The sequence below is a fragment of the Sorex araneus genome, chromosome X (assembly GCF_027595985.1).
Source record: "Sorex araneus isolate mSorAra2 chromosome X, mSorAra2.pri, whole genome shotgun sequence".
NCBI classification, from domain to species: domain Eukaryota; kingdom Metazoa; phylum Chordata; class Mammalia; order Eulipotyphla; family Soricidae; genus Sorex; species Sorex araneus.
The window spans coordinates 303,458,301-303,477,186 of record NC_073313.1 but is presented as its reverse complement, the minus strand read 5'-3'; the positions used below and the strand labels follow the sequence as shown (position 1 = coordinate 303,477,186).

The window sequence follows — 18,886 nt, the reverse complement described above, 5'->3', positions numbered from 1 at the left end:
TAGGACTCTGGGGGTAATGCCAAGTCAATGGTTGGGGAGCGAAGGGAGAAGGCCAACCTGGAATACTGCTCTGCCATGAAGGAGGCAGGTCAGTGAGGGGGGGTGTCTCTGATCTCCCCAATTTTAGAAGTGTGCTCAGCTTGTTTTTACTGTTATTAAGGGTTACCACTCTTGTGGTGTTTCCTGGTCAGAATTCCCACCAAATGTGGCTTCGAGTTGGGGTTGGAGCAGATGGGTCATAGTTGGGACCCACTGTGTATAATCCCTAGCCCAGCTGCCCTTGCCCTTATGTCACCGGACAGGGGCAGGGCTTGGGTTGTTGGGCAGCATCCCCTATTTCTGGGCAGCCATAAGGGGGGCCCTACGTTCTGCCACACCATTTATCAATTTCTGGCAACCCATTTGGAACACATCATGGCCTTTTCTATGGCTTTTGAGGGCACACATTGATACCTGTTAGAAATCCTTGAGGGAAGAAGAAACCGGAGATCCAGAAAGATCGAGGCTGTCCTCTTTTGAGCCACAACTACAAGAGAAACATGATGAGTGATGTACTCTCTTTCTGACAGTTTATCACTGAAGTCAGTCATAGTTGAAGAACTTCTTAGGAGACAAAATCTAAACCAGTTCTTATTTTCTTACTCCCATCCTTACAGCTTCCCTTATCTCTCTGTAGGATTTTGTTTCATTTGTTCTGTTTTTGGCCCAACCTGGAGGTGCTCCAGGCTTACTCCTGCCTCTGTGCTCAGGGATCATTCTGTCATTCTGGGCAATGCTGCTAGGTACCTGTGGTGCTGGGGACTGAACCCTGGTCAGCTGCATGCAAGATAAGTGCTGTACTATTGCTCCAGTCCTTTGTTTACCTTGTCTTTGTTCCTTACTCTGGCCACAAATTCAAGTCTGGTTATTTATGGGGGGTGTGGAAGATTTAGAAATTGCACCCATCTATTCGGGTTCTGTAATGTGAAGGGGCAAGGACTAGACCTAAGCCTCCAAAGATGGCCTGGAGTGAAAATAGAATGCAGGGATCAGGGCCCAGGCAACCCCCTGGTGATCAGCATACTATTTTCAAAGTGATGCCATTTCTGTTTTTTTTTTTTTTGGCTCAAAAGATTCCTCCAAAGTTGTACATTCTCTTAGGGCTTCCTGTGGAAGGGCCAGAAAAGTGCTACCAGATTTAAACTCCAAAGACATGACTTTGCTTACATCAACAAATGCTGTCCTCAGGATCAGGTCTTTGACCCATGATCCCAGTGGCTTCAGGGATGGATAGGCTGTGTTGGACCACAAAGAAGGAACCTGGTTGTTGATGAAACTGTGATATACTTTTTCCATTTCTTCTGACATTACTACGAATCCAGCAATGGCTTTGTTGAGCATTTCTAGAGAAGTCTGAAAGAATGAACAAAGGGTTGGTACCCTTCACAGATAGAATTATCAACAAGAAATGCCACTTATTTATGGTGGCAACAGCTGGCTGCACACTCTTGCTAGCCGGGCCCTCCAGTCTTCCATGCACATTTACGACTTGTAGCCAGAGGGCCTGGGGGATGAATCAGGCTTAACTGCCCTTCATTTGGGAATCTAGTGAAGTGGAAAGAAGGGCAGGAGAAGTGTCTTGGGTCATGCTGAGGATATAAGACAGGATGAAAAAGGAAGAGGATATGTAATGTTGCTCATTCATTAGACTAATAATAGAAAAAAAATAGACCAGGTGGCTTTGAAGTAGTATGAATGAATACAGATGGAAATGCGAAAGTGATGGAAATAGAAGATTCTAAGCACATTTATGTCACTATGCATGTGCTACAAAGCTCTGATACCCGACAGGGAAGGTGGTGAGTGGGCTTACGTGTATTAGCTTCAGCAGATTGTTGAATCGGTCCACTTCTTGTCCCAGAACAGTGGTCAAGGAGTTAAGGCGACCTTGATGATCCTTGACAAAAAGGCTCTCAGTAGCACTTTCCATGTCTAATTTTTCTGAAACACAGAACTAATTTCTCAGGACAAGTATTACTGCTTTCTTTCCTTACAGCACTGCTTCTGTAGTGCGCTTACCTGCACCCTTTAAAGGTTTATTTCTCTTGTGCCTGGGTCTTGACTGAATGGGAGTCAGGCTATCCACACTTCAGTGTCAGATACCAGCAGGCCAGGGAACACCCTGAGACTTCAGGTGTCAGGGGCTCTCAGTCCACTGCTTCCCTACGTAGGAGTGTTAAACCTGCATGTCTCGGGGGCTGGAGTGATAGCACAGCGGGTAGGGCGTTTGCCTTGCACGCGGCCGACCCGGGTTCGATTCCCAGCATCCCATATGGTCCCCTGAGCACCGCCAGGGGTAATTCCTGAGTGCAGAGCCAGGAGTGACCCTTGTGCATCGCCAGGTGTGACCCAAAAAGCAAAAAAAAAAAAAAAACCTGCATGTCTGCCCTGCGTGCTGGAGAGGAGGGGAGGAGGGGAGGAGTCTGAGAGAGGAGACACACTTAGCGTTTATCCTAAGTTACTTAGCACTATCCAAAGGGACTATTTGATTATTAAATAGGTTCATGGGTCAAACTGGATAGAAAATTTTGCTCTTCTTTTTCCCCCTACAATCCAGAAAGTGGAGGTTCATGTTAGTCATCAAAAAAATAAAAATAAAAAAGAAGTCATATTTTCCTTGCATATCTGTCTAAAGTGTGAGTAAATAAATGAGTAGTTCTGAAATACATTTACTAAATTTCCTCTTATCCACTCACGTTTTGGCTGCTGTAGAGCAGTCACACAGTACTGGGGTCCACTCAGAGTGCTGTGTGGACACTCATAGAATTCTCCCCTCCAATATATATTCTTTAGAGGGCCTGTTTAAAGTAGCAGATAACTGTCTTACTTCTGAGGTCACATAGCCACTTTTCCTTGGGTAGTCATAGGAAAATTGACAAAAGTCATATTGTGATTCCATAACATCACAAAAAATGTATATTTTTTGTCTTTGTCCCTGACTATTGGACACAAATCCTAAAACCCTTAATTTCCCAAGCAATATTTGATAGATTACTAGTTAAAATATATTTATGTATGTTTGACTATAATTCCTCAGTGATTTAGATGAAAAAACTCTTGTTTCTCATAAGTCCCTATAACATCATAGCTTATGTAAAGTAAGTCATTTTGGGGGAGACCCCCTAAGGGCCTGCTTATTAGTGGAACCAGGCAGTGATTAGAATATTGAAAAGGAGAGGGCCTGGTGAGTTGAATTGATCACTAATAGTCAATGATTTTAGTCAATCCTGATAAAATTCTAATCAATAGGGGTTTGGAGACAAAATGCCCAAAAGGGGGAGGGGGAGAGAAAGAGTAGAGGGCGAGAGAGGGGAGAGAGAGAGAGAATGAGAGAGGAGAGAGAGAGAGGGGGAGAGAGAGAGAGAGAGAGAGAGGTTAAGACCTAACCTTAAAAGTTAAGGTCCTTAACTTTTACTGTGGGGTCCCCACTCACTGTAGAACGTTCAGTTGGTGTCCAGAGAAAAGTGAGGAGAAACCCCACACATTTGGTGTTAGAAATGTGACTAGAGAGAAACAGTCATAGATTTAGATATCTATAGACTTTTGTTAGAGAGAGAGAGAGAGAGAGAGAGAGAGAGAGAACGCCTGCCACAGAGGGGGAGCAGGAGAAACTGGGGTCATTGGTGGTGGGAAATATACACTGGTGGAGGGATGGATGTTGGAACACTGTATGACTGAAACAGCTTTATAACTGTGTCTCTCATGGTGACTCAATTAAAAAACAAAGGGGTGGAGAGTTTCCAGGTTGGTGAACACATCTGTGTGCTGGGAAAATGGTTTCCTGCCTCCCTGGGCACTAAAGCTCCCACACACAGAACTCTCTGGACCTTCCCTTCCTTATCTTTTATTACATCTTATGCAATAAGAATAAAAAAACTTCATCCTTTATTACATTTTAAGTAAGAACTTGGAAATGTGAGTAAGTGTTTCCTCTATGGTCTGTGAACCACTATAGCAATTCATAGAAACTCAGAAGGGGTTTGTAAGAACTATCATTTACAGTCAGTTGACCATAAGTATAGGATACTGTCTGGAACTTGCTATTGGCACATCAAATGTGGAACACTCTGGTGGGACCAGGTCCTTAACTTTTACTGTGGGGTCCCCACTCACTGTAGAACGTTCAGTTGGTGTCCAGAGAAAAGTGAGGAGAAACCCCACACATTTGATGTTAGAAATGTGACTAAAGAGGAAACAGTCATAGATTTAGATATCTATAGACTTTTGTTAGAAGATTAAGATATATAAATCTCTTGTTACTCTAATAACATATAAGCATGAACTTCTGTCTGTGATTGTTCAGGACATCTCCTGAGCTCATCAGAAGATAGACAGGGGGAAATTAATTTAGCCATGTTTCTTGAATGAAGAAATAATAAGGTTTTTTACAGTTGAGCTGTTGAGTTGAACATTTTACAGTGATTGAGATATGTTCTATGTTGTCCAGTATGGTAGCATTTGAAAGTGACTAGCATAACTAAGGAAATTAATTAAAAACTTAATTTAAATTTAAATAGTCATATGTGGCCAGTCGGTACTGTCTAGGAAATGTCTAGAGATATTAAGGGGCTCAGAAAAGTCAGGTTAATGTTTTGTTGGGGTAGAAATAAACTTACTTCTGATATTTATTTTTTCTGTTTTAATTTTTGGGCCACACCCAGGATGGTCAGGGGTTACTCCTGGCTCTATACTTAGGAATTACTCATGGAAGAGCTTGGGGGACCATATGGGTGCCAGGGATTAAACCCAGGTTGGCCTTTCAAACATTGTACTATCTCTCCAGTCCACCCCTAATACTTCTGGCAGCTGATAGATTGAGGAGAAGTTGGACATGTGTACTTTTTATATGGAGAGTGCCTCATAAAAGGAAAAAAAAAGAGAAGGGAATAGCTGGATTTTCATCCAAATCCCTGTGTTAAGATGGATTTTCAGGTGGACTGATAGCAAGATTTGGATACTTGCTATCACTCAGCTCTGAGTTTATTCCTCCAAGTCCCATTAAATACAGATACAGGAATTTCTTATTACCTGGAACTCTGGACCGGATAGAAGCAACAAGTTCTTGAACAATTTCATCATTGCTTTTCCCCTCTCCACTGGAAGATGACCTTGGTTGAACCTCAAGTATGATGTTGATGAAAGTGTTGGTCTCCTTGTACTGAGATGGTGGGAAGAGGCACAACAGTGAAGACTCATTCTCAAAAAGTGGTTTAGTTGCAGCTACAAATGGCAGTTGTCAAAAACAAGGAAATCTGGAACTTGAGTACTTCAGTGGGTAGAGAACTTACCTTCACTTGTTGGGTTCAGATTTGATTTCTGGCACCCCAAGGTGAGGAGTTTTGGGCCACACCTGGCTTTGCTTAGGGTTTACTCCTAAGCATTACTCCTGAGCATCACTCCTGGTGGTGCTCAGGGGACCATGTGTTTTGGGGGATTAAACCTGGTTGCCCACATATAAGACAATCACTTTACCTGCTGTACTCTCTCTCTGGCCTACAATTCTGCATTTCTGTGTGTTGTTTTCTGTCCCTTGTCCTTGACTATCCTCATCCTTCCCCCATTTACTCAGCCTCTGTTGATTTTTATTTCTATTTATTCAGCCTTTAATGATAAAGGAGACAGTAGGTCTCTGCTTGCCCAAAGACTTTCTATGTAAATGGCCCTTTACTTGTGCTCATAAATTCTCTTGGGAGGCAAATCACTGGACTGAGGAAGGAATGATTTGTATTTTTTTGTGGTAAGATACTCCACTGATGGCTGGAAGCAGAATTGCATAACTCATCCAACAGAAAGCAGAACAGTCTGTTAACTCACAAAGCTGGGAAGAAAAGGACACAAGTTGTGTTGTGTGTGTCTGTTGGGGGGGTTCCAAATATAGATCATGATGGAGGCTCGAAAGCCATGCTGAAGAGCTTGGTCTACTCTGAGATAGTTGTCCTCGCAGCAGATAATGAAGGAGTAAAAATCTCATTTGCTCTTTGAACCTGCTGTTGTCTGGTACCGTGATACTGATAAACTATATCTTAAAAAAATATTGTACTTTAGGTAACATGGCTACCATAGTGCTAATGTTTATGGGTTGTTTTTAGGCCACACCCAGTGGTGCTCAGGACTCACTCTTGCCTTTGGACTTAGGAATTACTCCTGGCGGGCCTAGAAAACTATATGGGGCTCTGGGGATAGAATCTGGGTTGGCCGTGTGCAGGCAAGCATGCTCCCTGCTATACTATGACTCAGGCCCCAGTGTTTATGGTTTTGATGAACTGCACCTTCATCACCAAGAATGTGCTCCAAGCCTTCCCACCACTGCATAGTGCCTTTAAGAGCATTACTTTAACTTATCTGCCTTGGATGTTTGTTTTGAACTCTAATAACCCAGTCATCAGTGGATCCGTAAACCTTGTGTAATGCATCCAGAGTGGTGGCAGAAGGGAAAGAGAGAAATCAATAGCTGGATTAACACCCACATCCCTGTATTAAGTTGGATTTTCAGGTAGATTATGTGATAAGCAGAGGAGCAGAAACTGGAGGAGGAGAGGGGAAAGAGGAGGAAGAGGACTAGTGACACATACAATGATCTAAAGAGCCAGTGAAGTTACTATTGATGCTTCAAGTTTATACACATAATGTAAATATGTATTTGAAGCTGAAAGGCCACATACCTGGTATACGAGGTTAGCATTTTCATGCATTCCAAATATTTCTGGGTCATCTATCAAGGGCAGATTTTCAATGTAGTCCTTAAACTCTTGTAGGCTGTCAGCCATGGGTGCAAAATAGATACCTGTGTGGAAAACGCAGAAGGGAAATGTGGCTTCACTTTCACTTTGCACTCAAACTTGAGTGCTTCTGACTATAGAGAAGCAGATTGATTTCCCCAGACTGTCTTGCTTTTATTGCTGTTCAGTTTCTTTAAATATTTTTGGAAGACTTGGAATTCAGTTAGGATTCCTAGCCACCAAGGTGTCTCCTGCAGCACTGTAGCACTATTGTCCCGTTGTTTGATTCGCTCGAGTGGGCACCAGTAATGTCTCCATTGTGAGGTTTGTTGTTACTGTTTTTGGCATATTGAATACACCATGGGTAGCTTGCCAAGCTCTGCCGTGTGGGCGGGATACTCTCAGTAGCTTGCTGGGTTCCCGGGTCGGCTGCATGCAAGGCAAATGCTCTACCCACTACTCACTCCAGCCCATTAACATTGTCTCCTGCAGACATCACAATATTCTGAGAATGCTTCTGATAGGTGTGCCTTGTTACTACCTCTGATTCACAAAACTTTAAAAACACATTTAGAAAGAATACAACAAACTTTAGAACAGAACCAAAGTGGCTACTATACAAGATAGATCTTTTTCCTCTCTACCACATCAGTGCTGAAGTTGGTCAAGTACGAAAATGGAACTCGTGGGAGGGTCTAAGTAATGAAGTCAGAGCACAGTGAGCTAGTAAGAGATTCTGCGAGCAATGAATTCTTAGCCTAGATATCCTCCCATATTTTGAAGAGCTGTTCACCTGATTCCGAGTATGTATAATTCTCTTGTAATGTTTCTGGAGAAAAAAATTTTTTCAAGACAGTTCGGAGACATCTCTGGTCCCAGGTGTCTGTGACTCTACCACCATATGTAATTTCACCTGAAAAGGAGTTTGCATTAAAATACTATTTTTTATTGATTATATATATCCCAATTATAAAAGATTTATTTATACACATATTTGGCACTGAAAATGGAATTATCAGAATTCCCTTCTATCACCTTCTAAAAAGAGATTAAGAGTAAATTCTTTTTGCTTTGTTTTTGTTTTTGGGCTACACTTAGCAATATGTAGTCATTACTCTTGGCCAGGCTTGAGGGGAATGTATATGGGGTGCTAGAAATTGAACCCAGGTCGGCCACATACAAGGCAAGTACCTTACCCACTGTATTATCTCTCTAGCTCCATAAAAGTTTAATTTTTTGAAAACAGAAAACAAAAGTGTGTGCATCTGTGCACACTCACACATGTCTATACACACACATGCACACACACATATTTTTGGGACCACACCCAGTGGTGCTCAGGTACTATTCATGGCTCTGTGCTCAAAAGTGACTCCTGGTGATACTTCGAGGGACTATAGGTAGGTAAGGGAACCTATTTGAACCAGGTTGAGAGGGGGTGGTAAGGAAAGCCCCTGATTTAACCCCTCAGCATCTCTGCAGTTCAAAACATAGTAAATTGACCTTATCCTAGTTATTTCACTTTCTTATCTCCAACTTATCCATTATGTCAGCAAGATATTTTTCCCCCAAATCTCTCCTTTTTATTTTTCATTCCTTTCTTTCTTTTTTGGCCACACCTGAGTCCGTGCTCAAGGATCCCTTCTGGTGGGGTTCATGGGCCATATGTGCTGGGGACTGAACTTGTAACGGCCACATGCAAGGCAAATGTCTTACTGTCTCTTTGCTCCCTCCTCAGTCTCTTTCAAGCTGAGACAACTGGCTGGAAGAAAGTTATTTCAGTATTTGAAATCTGAATATTTTTTTTCTAGGATGACATATCTTTTCAATTTTGTTGGATCAATCAGGCAGGAAGGAGGGAGGAGAAGTCGGTGTCAGATCTGATGGTCCCATAGCTGAATTTCTATTTTAGCAAGTCTAAGAATGTCTCATGAACTTTCCTGAGAATATTCTTCAATAATTCTCTGGGCAATCCTGGAATGCTAAATTGGATTAAATCTGTGTGAGTCCATGGTCTAGTCCTAACTGAAAACCCTTCTTGGATCTTTAGGGCTAGGTAGGCATGTAAAATTCAAGTCTTTCCCACACAGGATGGTATCTTTAATGAGGTGATGGCCAGGAAAATTCAAAGTCCTATGTGAGTCAGAAGAAAGATTTATACTAAAATATATTATTCTGAAAAATGTTTCAGACTAAAATATTTACATTTTGAGAAGCAGCACACAAATATTTTCCATATGAATCATTAGAACTTGTGCTTTCTTTCTAGATTTAGGTTGATCCTCCTCTTTGATCAAATGGGGTAAATGACAAGGCCACCTTTTCAACTAAAAATTATTGAAGTAATATTTTAACTCACATTATAAGGTTCCTGGTGTACAAATGCATACGTTGACATATGTGCCACATTGCTATCCCTTCCTAGTTTAGTTTCCATTGACCACCTTGCAGTTGAACCCCTTAATCAGATCTGTCCTTTTCCTCTGATGAGTACCATTTTGTTCTCATTATAGCCTTGTGTTTATTTTGTTTTCAATCAAAGCATCCCAGGGAATCTTCCCTTCTTGATAGTAAAGGTTCAGGTTCAGTAACGCACACTCCCTGTCACTGTCATTTTGTTTTGTCATTGTTTTGTTTATTTTGAATCAGGTTTACTCTTAGGCTCTAGGACCATCATTTGGCTAAGGAGCAGTGCTGTACTGGCATAACAGAAACCAGAATATCATGTCACCTCTCCGATCTAGGCCCACTCCTCTTGGTCCACCCTGAGCACTGGTCCTCATCTGTCTTTGCTGCCTTCTGCTCAGACATGGTATAAGCTGTCATGGCCCTTTCAAGGTCTGGACCAGCTGATACCTAGCATTGCTACTACCTAGATCCATTACTCACCAATGAAAATGACCTATTCCCATTCTGTCTCTTTTTAGAACTCTTTATTTCATTTCCATACACGGTCCAAGTTGGATCCGATTTTGGCAGTAAGATCTTATGCGACCACATTATTATTTTATAAATATTCTAATTTCTGAATTTCCCCCTCTTCAATTTTACAATTACACAAACCAGACTCTATTGGTATATTGGTCAGTCAACTTTCACATATTTTTTATTTTAGGAGGTCAGACCCTGGAGGCTAGACTACTTGGGTTTAAATCTTGGGACTGACACTTGTAAACTGGGTGCCTCAATTTCCTTGTGTTTAAAATAGGGATATAGCAATTCTCACCTTATAGGGTTCTTGTGAAGATTAAATTTGTTGAGTCATGGTAAGCACTTAAAACAGCCCTTGTTTGTTGCAAAAGTTATATGAGCTTTCGCTATTATATTTAGAAAAATATCTGCCTCGTTTTCTATATTCTCCATAGGGTCTTATTTTAAGGGAGTATCAGACAGAAGCCATCATCACCCCCCTCACACATTAGGCACACACTTTCTTCTGATGTGGAGTTGGGAGAAACCAACAAATCTTGACTATAGCCTTGTCCCAGTGGGCATACTGACCAGTGATGTAAATCAAAGCATCCCAGGGAATCTTCCCTTCTTGACAGTAAAGATTCAGGTTCAGTAATGCACACTCCCTGTCACTGTCATTAAATTCATAGCAGATATTCCAACCAAGAGGACCAAACTTTTTTCTCTCCTAGAATGGGAAATGAAAATGGTCTTTAAATAAAATGGAATTGATTTTGCTTAAGATTTTGAAAACTGACGTTGGCCATTTTCATTCTGCAAAATCACTAAAGTCACACAGTTCAGTGTCATCTAGGCTTCCAGGCTGACCTTCATCAAGCAGAGAGGTACTTCTTCCTTCAATACTGCCTCCTCCTCATATATCCAAAGAGAAATTTGAGTTTATCAGAAATACGTTAGACCTGTTGGGATTGGAGTGATAGTATAGCCAGTAAGATATTTGCCATACATGTGTCTGGCCTGGGTTTGATCCCCTGCATCCCAAAGCACTCCCCAGAGCACTGCCAGGAGTGATTACTGAATGCAGAGCCAGGAGTAACCTGTGAGCACCACTGGGTGTGTCCCCCAACAAAACAAAACAGAAAAGAAAATATGTTAGACCTCTTAAAAGTCACTTGTTTATCATGGTGAAATTCTGCAGGGGTGGGAGTGATAACACAGCGGGTAGGGCGTTTGCCTTCCATGTGACCAACCCGGGTTCGATTCCCAGCATCCCCTATGGTCCCCCAAGCACCACCAGGAGTAATTCCTGAGTGCATGAGCCAGGAGTAACCCCTGTACAATGCCGGGTGTGACCCCAAAATTAAAAAATATAAAAAATATTTCTGCATATAAACAGAAAAGAAATGCTCCTCTATAGCATTTTTGGCATAAAAAATGTACACATGTGTTTTGGGGCTTTGTGGTCACATCTTGTAACTCAAGGCTTACTCCTGACTCTGTTCTCAGGGATCACTCCAAGGGATCAAACCAGGGTCAACTGCTGTACTTGCTCTCTAGTCCCTTGGCACTAATCCTCCATCTGGTAGAGAAAGCTATCACCAGCTGCTCTAAAGAGTGTGTGTTACTAGACTTTTATGCCATGCCATGCTATGCTCATCACAGAATGACTTGTCTAAGGGGACAGCTTTTGTTTTTTTAAAACTGGCATATAGAACTTTGGACTTCCAATAGTGAAAAATTTCCCTTCTCTAGTTATCTTCCTATCCCATCTTAATTTCTTTTCTTTTCTCTCTTTCTTTCTTTCTCTCTTTCTTTCTTTCTTTCTTTCTTTCTTTCTTTCTTTCTTTCTTTCTTTCTTTCTTTCTTTCTTTCTTTCTTTCTTTCTTTCTTTCTTTCTTTCTTTCTTTCTTTCTTTCTTTCTTGCTTGCTTGCTTGCTTTCGGGTCACACCCAGTGATGCACAGGGGTTACTCCTGGCTCTGCACTCAGGAATTATTCCTGGCGGTGATTGGGGGACCATAGGGGATGCTGGGAATTGAACCCGGGTTGGTTGCATGCAAGGCAAATGCCCTACCCGCTGTGCTATTGCTCCAGTGCCCCCATCTCAATTTCTTAATTTTGGATTGCTGATTATACCAGAGGATTGGTTTTATTCTCTCCTGATTGCAAAATTTCCCTAAATCTGAAACCACTGTAAGGGCCAAACTGATGCCATGACAGGCAGCAGAAATGAGAAAAATCAAGTATGCCTCAGGTTCAGTTCCTGGAACTGGAACAGATTCAGTTTCCTAGCAATAAATCAATGAGTAACTAGCCAATCTGAACCCACCTGGGAAAGTTCCTGGGCTCAGCAAGTGGGCTCAATGATTCAGTTCTCACAATGCCCCAGAAATTGCCTTTTGTTAACCCTAAAAAGGATGAGTAGCATATGTACCATAACTGCTAGTGGAAACTATTGTTTAACTATTGCCTGACCACTGTTACCCTAGACGCTCACTAAAACACCTTTGTTTGGTAGCTAAGTCAGATTTCTTTTTGAAACAATAAGGCATGAACTGCTTATGTAATCAAACCTTCTATAAATTGCTTGCTGCCTGAAGTCGGGGTCACTATCAAGAGACCACTCTCTGGGTGAGATAGTTGACCCCAGTATACTGGAATAAAACTCCTACTTTTGCATTATCGAGTTTGGGTTTCTGTCTGTCTCACCACTTGGGAACCCAGAATCCTGGGCTTAACACCACTTTCTCACCTCAGCTCCTTTTGTTAGTAGAACATGAATCTCTTACCTTGAGTCTAATCACTACTTCTCTGATCTCTAGAACCTTGTTTGCATATCAATCTCATATCTCATGCCTTTAATCTTTGTTTTTCTTTTACTGATTCTTTTCTGGAGATTCTTTTCAAGATACATTCCAGAGATACACAGATGAAGAGTCAGGAGTCAAGCACCAGGCCACAGATGGATAACAGACCACATCAATGAGGTTTGAGTGGAAGAGAGGAGAAAATCGTGTCCTGCTGAATGTCACCACATAGAGGTCTTGGGTCTCCAGTTACAAGAATGAGTTGTAATGAGTGTTACACCCACCACAACAGGAACAGATATGAAATTATTGAAAAGCAAAAAACCTCCTGAGGGTTTGATTTACATATGTATATATAGAGAAGAAAGAATAAAAATCATTCTGAAATTTTGATGGTGAGTGAGACAATGGGACCACCAATTTCTGAAGCAGAGTCTTTAGGGAAGCAAGACGTTTGGAGTGAGATACAGCTGAGGCGGTCTGTTTTGAGCTACCTTCATAGAGGCCGTGCTGATGTGTAGTCAGAGCCCTGGTGTGGAGACCACCCCATGAGAAATGCAGGCAAAGAGCAGCATAGAAATCAACAACTGAGTCAGAACAACTTGGATTCAGATGCAAGGAGCCATCATCATTTTACAGTGCCATTGGAAGTATTCATTTTATTCTTACAATACACTTTCTTATTTCTACCGAAAAGCAGAATGGACTGTACCTGGATAATTGCATGGAAGAAACAGATGCCAAAAATTATTCGCCTCCACTTTCTTCCAAGTATATTTTCTTCAAAAACTGAAGGTGTCATTTCATTAAATGCTCTTCTGATATTTGCACGTAATCCTTTGGGAGGCTCATTGGTTACCTGCATTTAGATGGGACATATGTGACAGGAAGGAGATTGTGTAGATTTGTATTATTTCTGAATCACACAAATAGAATGAAGTCACTGAAAGGATGCAGATAATGCCCTTGGGGACATTCCTGGCATTTCCAGGCCTGCTATTTCTCTTAGTCTTGGCACTGGAAGTAAAGAACCTGGAGGGGTCCTCAGAACTACAGCAGGTAAACCATCCCCACAGAACCTCAGACACTGCCTTTTGGGGCCTGCTACTCTAAACATGGGCCACAAGGCTTGTTCAGGTCGTCTGCATTGCTAGTCTCCCTTCACTGTGACTTCCGTTACTGGAATTCACCAGTCATACTTCCTGTCTCTCAAATGCTGAGTCACTCTTTTAGCTTGGGTGGGAAGGTTCTTTCTTGTCATTCTGAATCCTTGACATTTTCCTGCAGGAGATCAGAAGGCAAAAATATGGACTGACCAGCAGGGTAGGATTAAAGATACATAAGTGACTGTGGAAACCGGTTCCCAGCCTGCTCTTAGCTGGCGGGATGCTGACTTCCACCTCTCCGCTGGTGAAGTCAGTGCACCATGTACTGCATGTACGTTGTCTGGGTGGTGCGCTGGGCCTGAGCTCTCCCTGCACACCCAGTCACCACTGCCACTGGAAGATTCACTTCACACTGTTCCCACCATGTGTGTGTGTTACCTTGACAGAATTTTGAAGAACTGTAACAGGAAATGTATCACAAGGCATGGAACTTAAAAAAAGTCGAAATGAGTCCTTGATAAAAACACCTGTTTAAAAACAAAGACAAAACAGCAACACAAAGGGACAATGTTTTACTCTTAGTAACACTTTCCTTAAAGAAATAATTATTATAGGACAACAAAAAGAACTGAAGCTCTGTATGTTGCCCTTTTGTAAAAAATGGAGTTTGGAGAGATCTTTATAGAAACTATTGGTACAGGAGAGACATTGGGAGGCGCATTGTGATTGACCATTGGGAGGAAGATTCTTTCTATCCTTATTTAGTTGAGGGTCTTCTTTTTAAAAATCATGAATGGATACTGAATTTTATCAAAAGCTTTCTCTGAATTAATTGATACACTCTTATGATGTTTGTCTTTCCTTTTTGTTGTGGTGGTGAATTATATCAGTACCTAATGGTAAGGGACTTCCCTTTGAAATGGGGAAGATTACCAACTGAAGAAGAAAGTTACTATCAGTACAGGAAGTGTTCCCCCCACCTCCAGCATTCAATTTGAAAAAAAACTGCATGAAAATGGTCAAAATGTCCTATGGAGAAGAAAGGGAAATTCTTTTCTTTCCCCTGTGCTCAGAGTTTACTCTTGGCTCAGTGCTCAGGGATCATTCCTGGTGCCTTGGGATCCAAGGTGGACCCTTACCAAACCATTTACAATTATTCTCACCCATCCTTTTCCACCTCCTCCTTTGGGATCTTTATGTTCATCTTTTATTTTCCCCCTAAAATAGTGGCAACATTCTATCAGATCTCTTAATTTACTTATTATGTGGTATATTTATGTGTTTCTCCTCAGAATAAGAGCTTTGTAATGTCATATATCTGTGGTTTTGATCACTGATATAATTTGTTCTGTTATTGCTTACCAGAGTACAGGCAGGAGTGACCCCTGAGCTCAGAGTCAGGAGTAAGCCCTGAGCACAGTCAGGAGTGGCCCCCAAACAAACAAATGAAAAAAAGCATATAGTAGCTTGTCAAGGGCGAGAGGGCAGGGATTAAAATACCCAGCACTAAGTGAAATGAGTCAGAAAGAGAGGGACAGACATAGAATGACTGCACTCATTTGTGGAATATAAAGTATCAAAATATGAGACTAACACCCAAGGACAGTAGACACAAGGGCCAGGAAGATTTCTCCATGGTTGGAAGCCTGCCTCATGAGCTGGGTGAAAAGGCAGCTGGAATAGAGAAGGGATCACTAAGTCAATGATGGTTGGAGGCATTGGTCGGGATGTGAGATATGTACTGAAAGTAGACAAAGGACCAAACATGATGGCCTTTCAGTATCTGTATTGCAAACCATAATGCCCAAAAGTAGAGAGAAAGGAGAATTGTCTGCCATAGAGGCAGGGGGAGGGGTGGGAAGTGGGGGCTACTGGGGACATGAGGGTGGTAAATGTACGCTGGTGGAGGGATGGAGGGATTGATCATTGTATGATTGAAGCTTAAACATGAAAGCTTTGTAACTGTATCTCATGGTGATTCAATAAAAATAAAGAAATAATTAAAAAGTAGATTCTACCTCCACTGTTTCTTTCTTTGCAGCCCATTAAACTTCCTTGAGTGAGAAATAAAGTAGTGATAGTCAGTGGTAGTGTGTGTGTGTGTGTGTGTGTGTGTGTGTGTGTGTGTGTGTGAGACACATGTGTGACTGCCATGCGGGTTCTAGAGAATAGAGTGTGGTAATATTCTAGGGCATTTGGTGCTCTTTTGAAGTCTATTCCCAAACTCTCTCATTCTATAATGAAAGATTTAATTTCCTTTTCTTGTCTTAAATCCATTTTTTTAAAATCCATTTTTAAAATGATGCTTGTTTAGGATAGATTTCAAATTCAAAGGACTCCTCTCAGAAGGCATTAACAAATAGCTACAATGCAGTGAATTAAGCCCTCAACTTCAAGTAGGAAGAACTTACTTTGAATCTGGGCTGTGTAAATTAATTAAATATCTCTTCTTAAACACAGGGAAGCAAAATGCCTACAATACTTATAAGGATTGGATTTAACAAGAAAGGCAATATAAAATGGTATTTTATGCAAATACTCTGTGTTCAACATACTTGAATCTGTGAAAGTTTTAATCAGTTCTTCCATTGCCAACATCCAAGAAACAGCAAGATGACAATTTTGCAGAAATACCCAGTTTCCCAATTTCATTGCATCTTTGATCATTCTTTCAGCAATTGGCCCTTGTCCTTGCCCCAGTGAAATAGACTGCACCCTGAATTGAACAACAACAGCATTTTATGTTATTTTTTAAGCAATGTAAACAGTAAGAAATATATAGTAGACTTTTGCCTAGAATTGGTTAAAATGGGTACACATTTCTCATCTTCATTCTGAGCAAAGTTGAAATATTTTTCTTATTTTTGAAAACATTCTTATAATACATACAGAAAAGTACAAAGACAAACATATAACTTATGAATTACTACAAATTTATACCTGTATTTGAGAAGTGAACTTTTCCATCATCCTCAAGGGTTCCCGAGAATAGACGAGTAGATAAAGAAACTATAGTACATCTACACTACAGAATACTATGCAGATGTTAGGGAAAATGAAGTCATGAAATTTGCTTATACATGGATGGACATGGAGAGTATCATGCTGAGTGAAATTAGTCAGAGGGAGAGGGAAAACATAGAATGACTGTACTCATTTGCAGGATATAACAACAACAACATAGTATGAGAATAATACCCAAAGACAATAGGAACAAGGTTCAGGAGAACTGGTCCATGGTAGGAAGCTTGTCACAAACAGGGAGAGGGAATGAAGTTAGGACAGAGAAGGGACCATTATGACAATAATAGTTGGAAATGATCACTCTGGACAAAAACTGAGTGCTGAAAGGAGGTTAAATCGTGAAGTGATATGCATGATACCATTTCAGTAGCAGTATAGTAAATCACAGTGCCTAAAAGGAAGAAAGAGAGAGACACAGAGAGAGGCAGAGAGAGAGAAAAAGAGAGAGAGAGGGAGGGAGGGAGAGAGAAGAAATTTGTGAAATGTATCTGCTATGGTGGTGGGCAAGCTACTCCCACCAGTAACATATTCGATATACCAAAAACAGTAACGATATGTCTCATTCCCTTGACCCTGAAAGAGCCTCCAATTGTTGGGAAAGATGAGTAAGGAGAGGCTGCTAAAATCTTGGACTGAGTATAATAGAGATATTACTGGTGTCCGCTTGAGTAAATCGACAAACAACGGGATGACAGTGATGACAGTGACAGTGATGGTGGTGTGAGAGAAACTGAGGACACTGATGGTGGGAAATGTACACTCATAAAGGGATGGGTGTTGGAACATTGTATGACTGAAACTCAATAATAAACAGCTTTGTAACTGTGTATTGCACTGTGATTCAATAACAACAAAAATTGAAAAAGAATACAGTACTCATATTAAACCTCTGAGAAAATTCTAGGATTGAATTTAGCCTCACCTGCCTTAAGATTTGTAAGGCAGGTGCTTTGCCACTAAGTTATTCAGGCATCCCCTTCTCAAACCCCTCACCCTGGATTTTTTTTTAATAAAACAATAGGATCATCAGTTTTTTCCATTCGGATTTATAAGAGATCTTAATAATGTATACACAACTGTTAAATTATACTGTCACTACAGTTCTTTTTTTCCACCTAGAATGCCACGGACTGGAGCGATAGCACAGCAGGTGGGGCATTTGCCTTGCATGTGGCTGACCCGGGTTTGATTCCTCGATCCCCCTCGGAGAGCCTGGCAAGCTACTGAGATATCCTGCTTGCATGGCAGAGACTGGCAAGCTACCTGTGGCATATTCGATATGCCAAAAACAGTAACAACAAGTCTCACAATGGAGATATTACTGGTGCCCGCTTGAGCAGATCGATGAACAATGGGATGACAGTGCTTCAGAGCTACAGAATGTCATATAGCTAGACCCATAGTATGTAATATAGTCTGGTTTCTTTCACTTGGTAATATGCATGAAAGTTTTCTCCATAGATTTTCATGGCTTGAGTGTTCTAGATTTTAGCAGCCTCTCCTTACTCATCTTTCCCAACAATTGGAGGCTCTTTCAGGGTCAAGGGAATGAGACATATCGTTACTGTTTTTGGTATATCTAATAATATTCCATTGCCTTAATGTACCATAATTTGTCAAGTTCACTGTTTTTATAGTTCTTCTCTAACCTGGTATAGTCTTGAAATAAAATTTTTATTCAGTTACTGTATGTTTAAGCACCAAAAGTTTTATTTTGAATAATCCACATCTTTATTGCTATTCTCTAGGTAGTAGAGACATTATTGGCATGTTTTCCTTTAGTTTTTCAAGTGTATTTAAAAGAGTTGATTTAAAATCTTTATCTTTGTCATTGTGATTTCTTATAGTATTAAGAATTTTTAATGATTATTTTTAACTGATTTTGCAAGAACTATTCTTTTTATTTAAAGTGATAGCTTAGTGGTGGGAATGCCGACTGGTTCAGCCCTTTTGGAAAACAGTATGGACATTTCTCAAAAAATTAGAAATTGAGCTTCCATTTGACCTAGGAATACCACTTCTGAGAATATATCCCGGAGATGCAAAAAAATATAGTAAAAGTGACATCTGCACCTATATGTTCATTGTAGCACTGTTTACAATAGCCAGAATCTGGAAAAAACCCAAGTGCCCTAGAACAGATGACTGGTTAAAGAAACTCTGGTACACCTACACAATGGAATACTATGCAGCTGTTAGAAAAGATGAAGTCATGAAATTTGCATATAGGTGGATCAACATGCATCATGTTAAGTGAAATGAGTCAGAAAGAGGGGGAC

General features: G+C 40.9%; 1 protein-coding gene across 1 annotated transcript in view; it reads right to left on the bottom strand.

Moving 5' to 3' along the window:
• The window catches only part of DNAH6 (dynein axonemal heavy chain 6), a 210,701-nt gene that overhangs the window by 5,658 nt on the left and 186,157 nt on the right, over nt 1-18,886 (bottom strand). Inside the window, exons 65-74 of the mRNA XM_055122229.1 lie at nt 16,139-16,299; nt 14,022-14,110; nt 13,190-13,336; nt 10,260-10,398; nt 7,552-7,671; nt 6,702-6,823; nt 5,068-5,197; nt 1,853-1,980; nt 1,207-1,392; nt 454-526 (exon numbers count right to left, since the gene is read on the bottom strand). Of these exons, the coding sequence (XP_054978204.1) occupies nt 454-526; nt 1,207-1,392; nt 1,853-1,980; nt 5,068-5,197; nt 6,702-6,823; nt 7,552-7,671; nt 10,260-10,398; nt 13,190-13,336; nt 14,022-14,110; nt 16,139-16,299 (1,295 nt within the window). The remainder of the gene's footprint in view (nt 1-453; nt 527-1,206; nt 1,393-1,852; nt 1,981-5,067; nt 5,198-6,701; nt 6,824-7,551; nt 7,672-10,259; nt 10,399-13,189; nt 13,337-14,021; nt 14,111-16,138; nt 16,300-18,886) is intronic.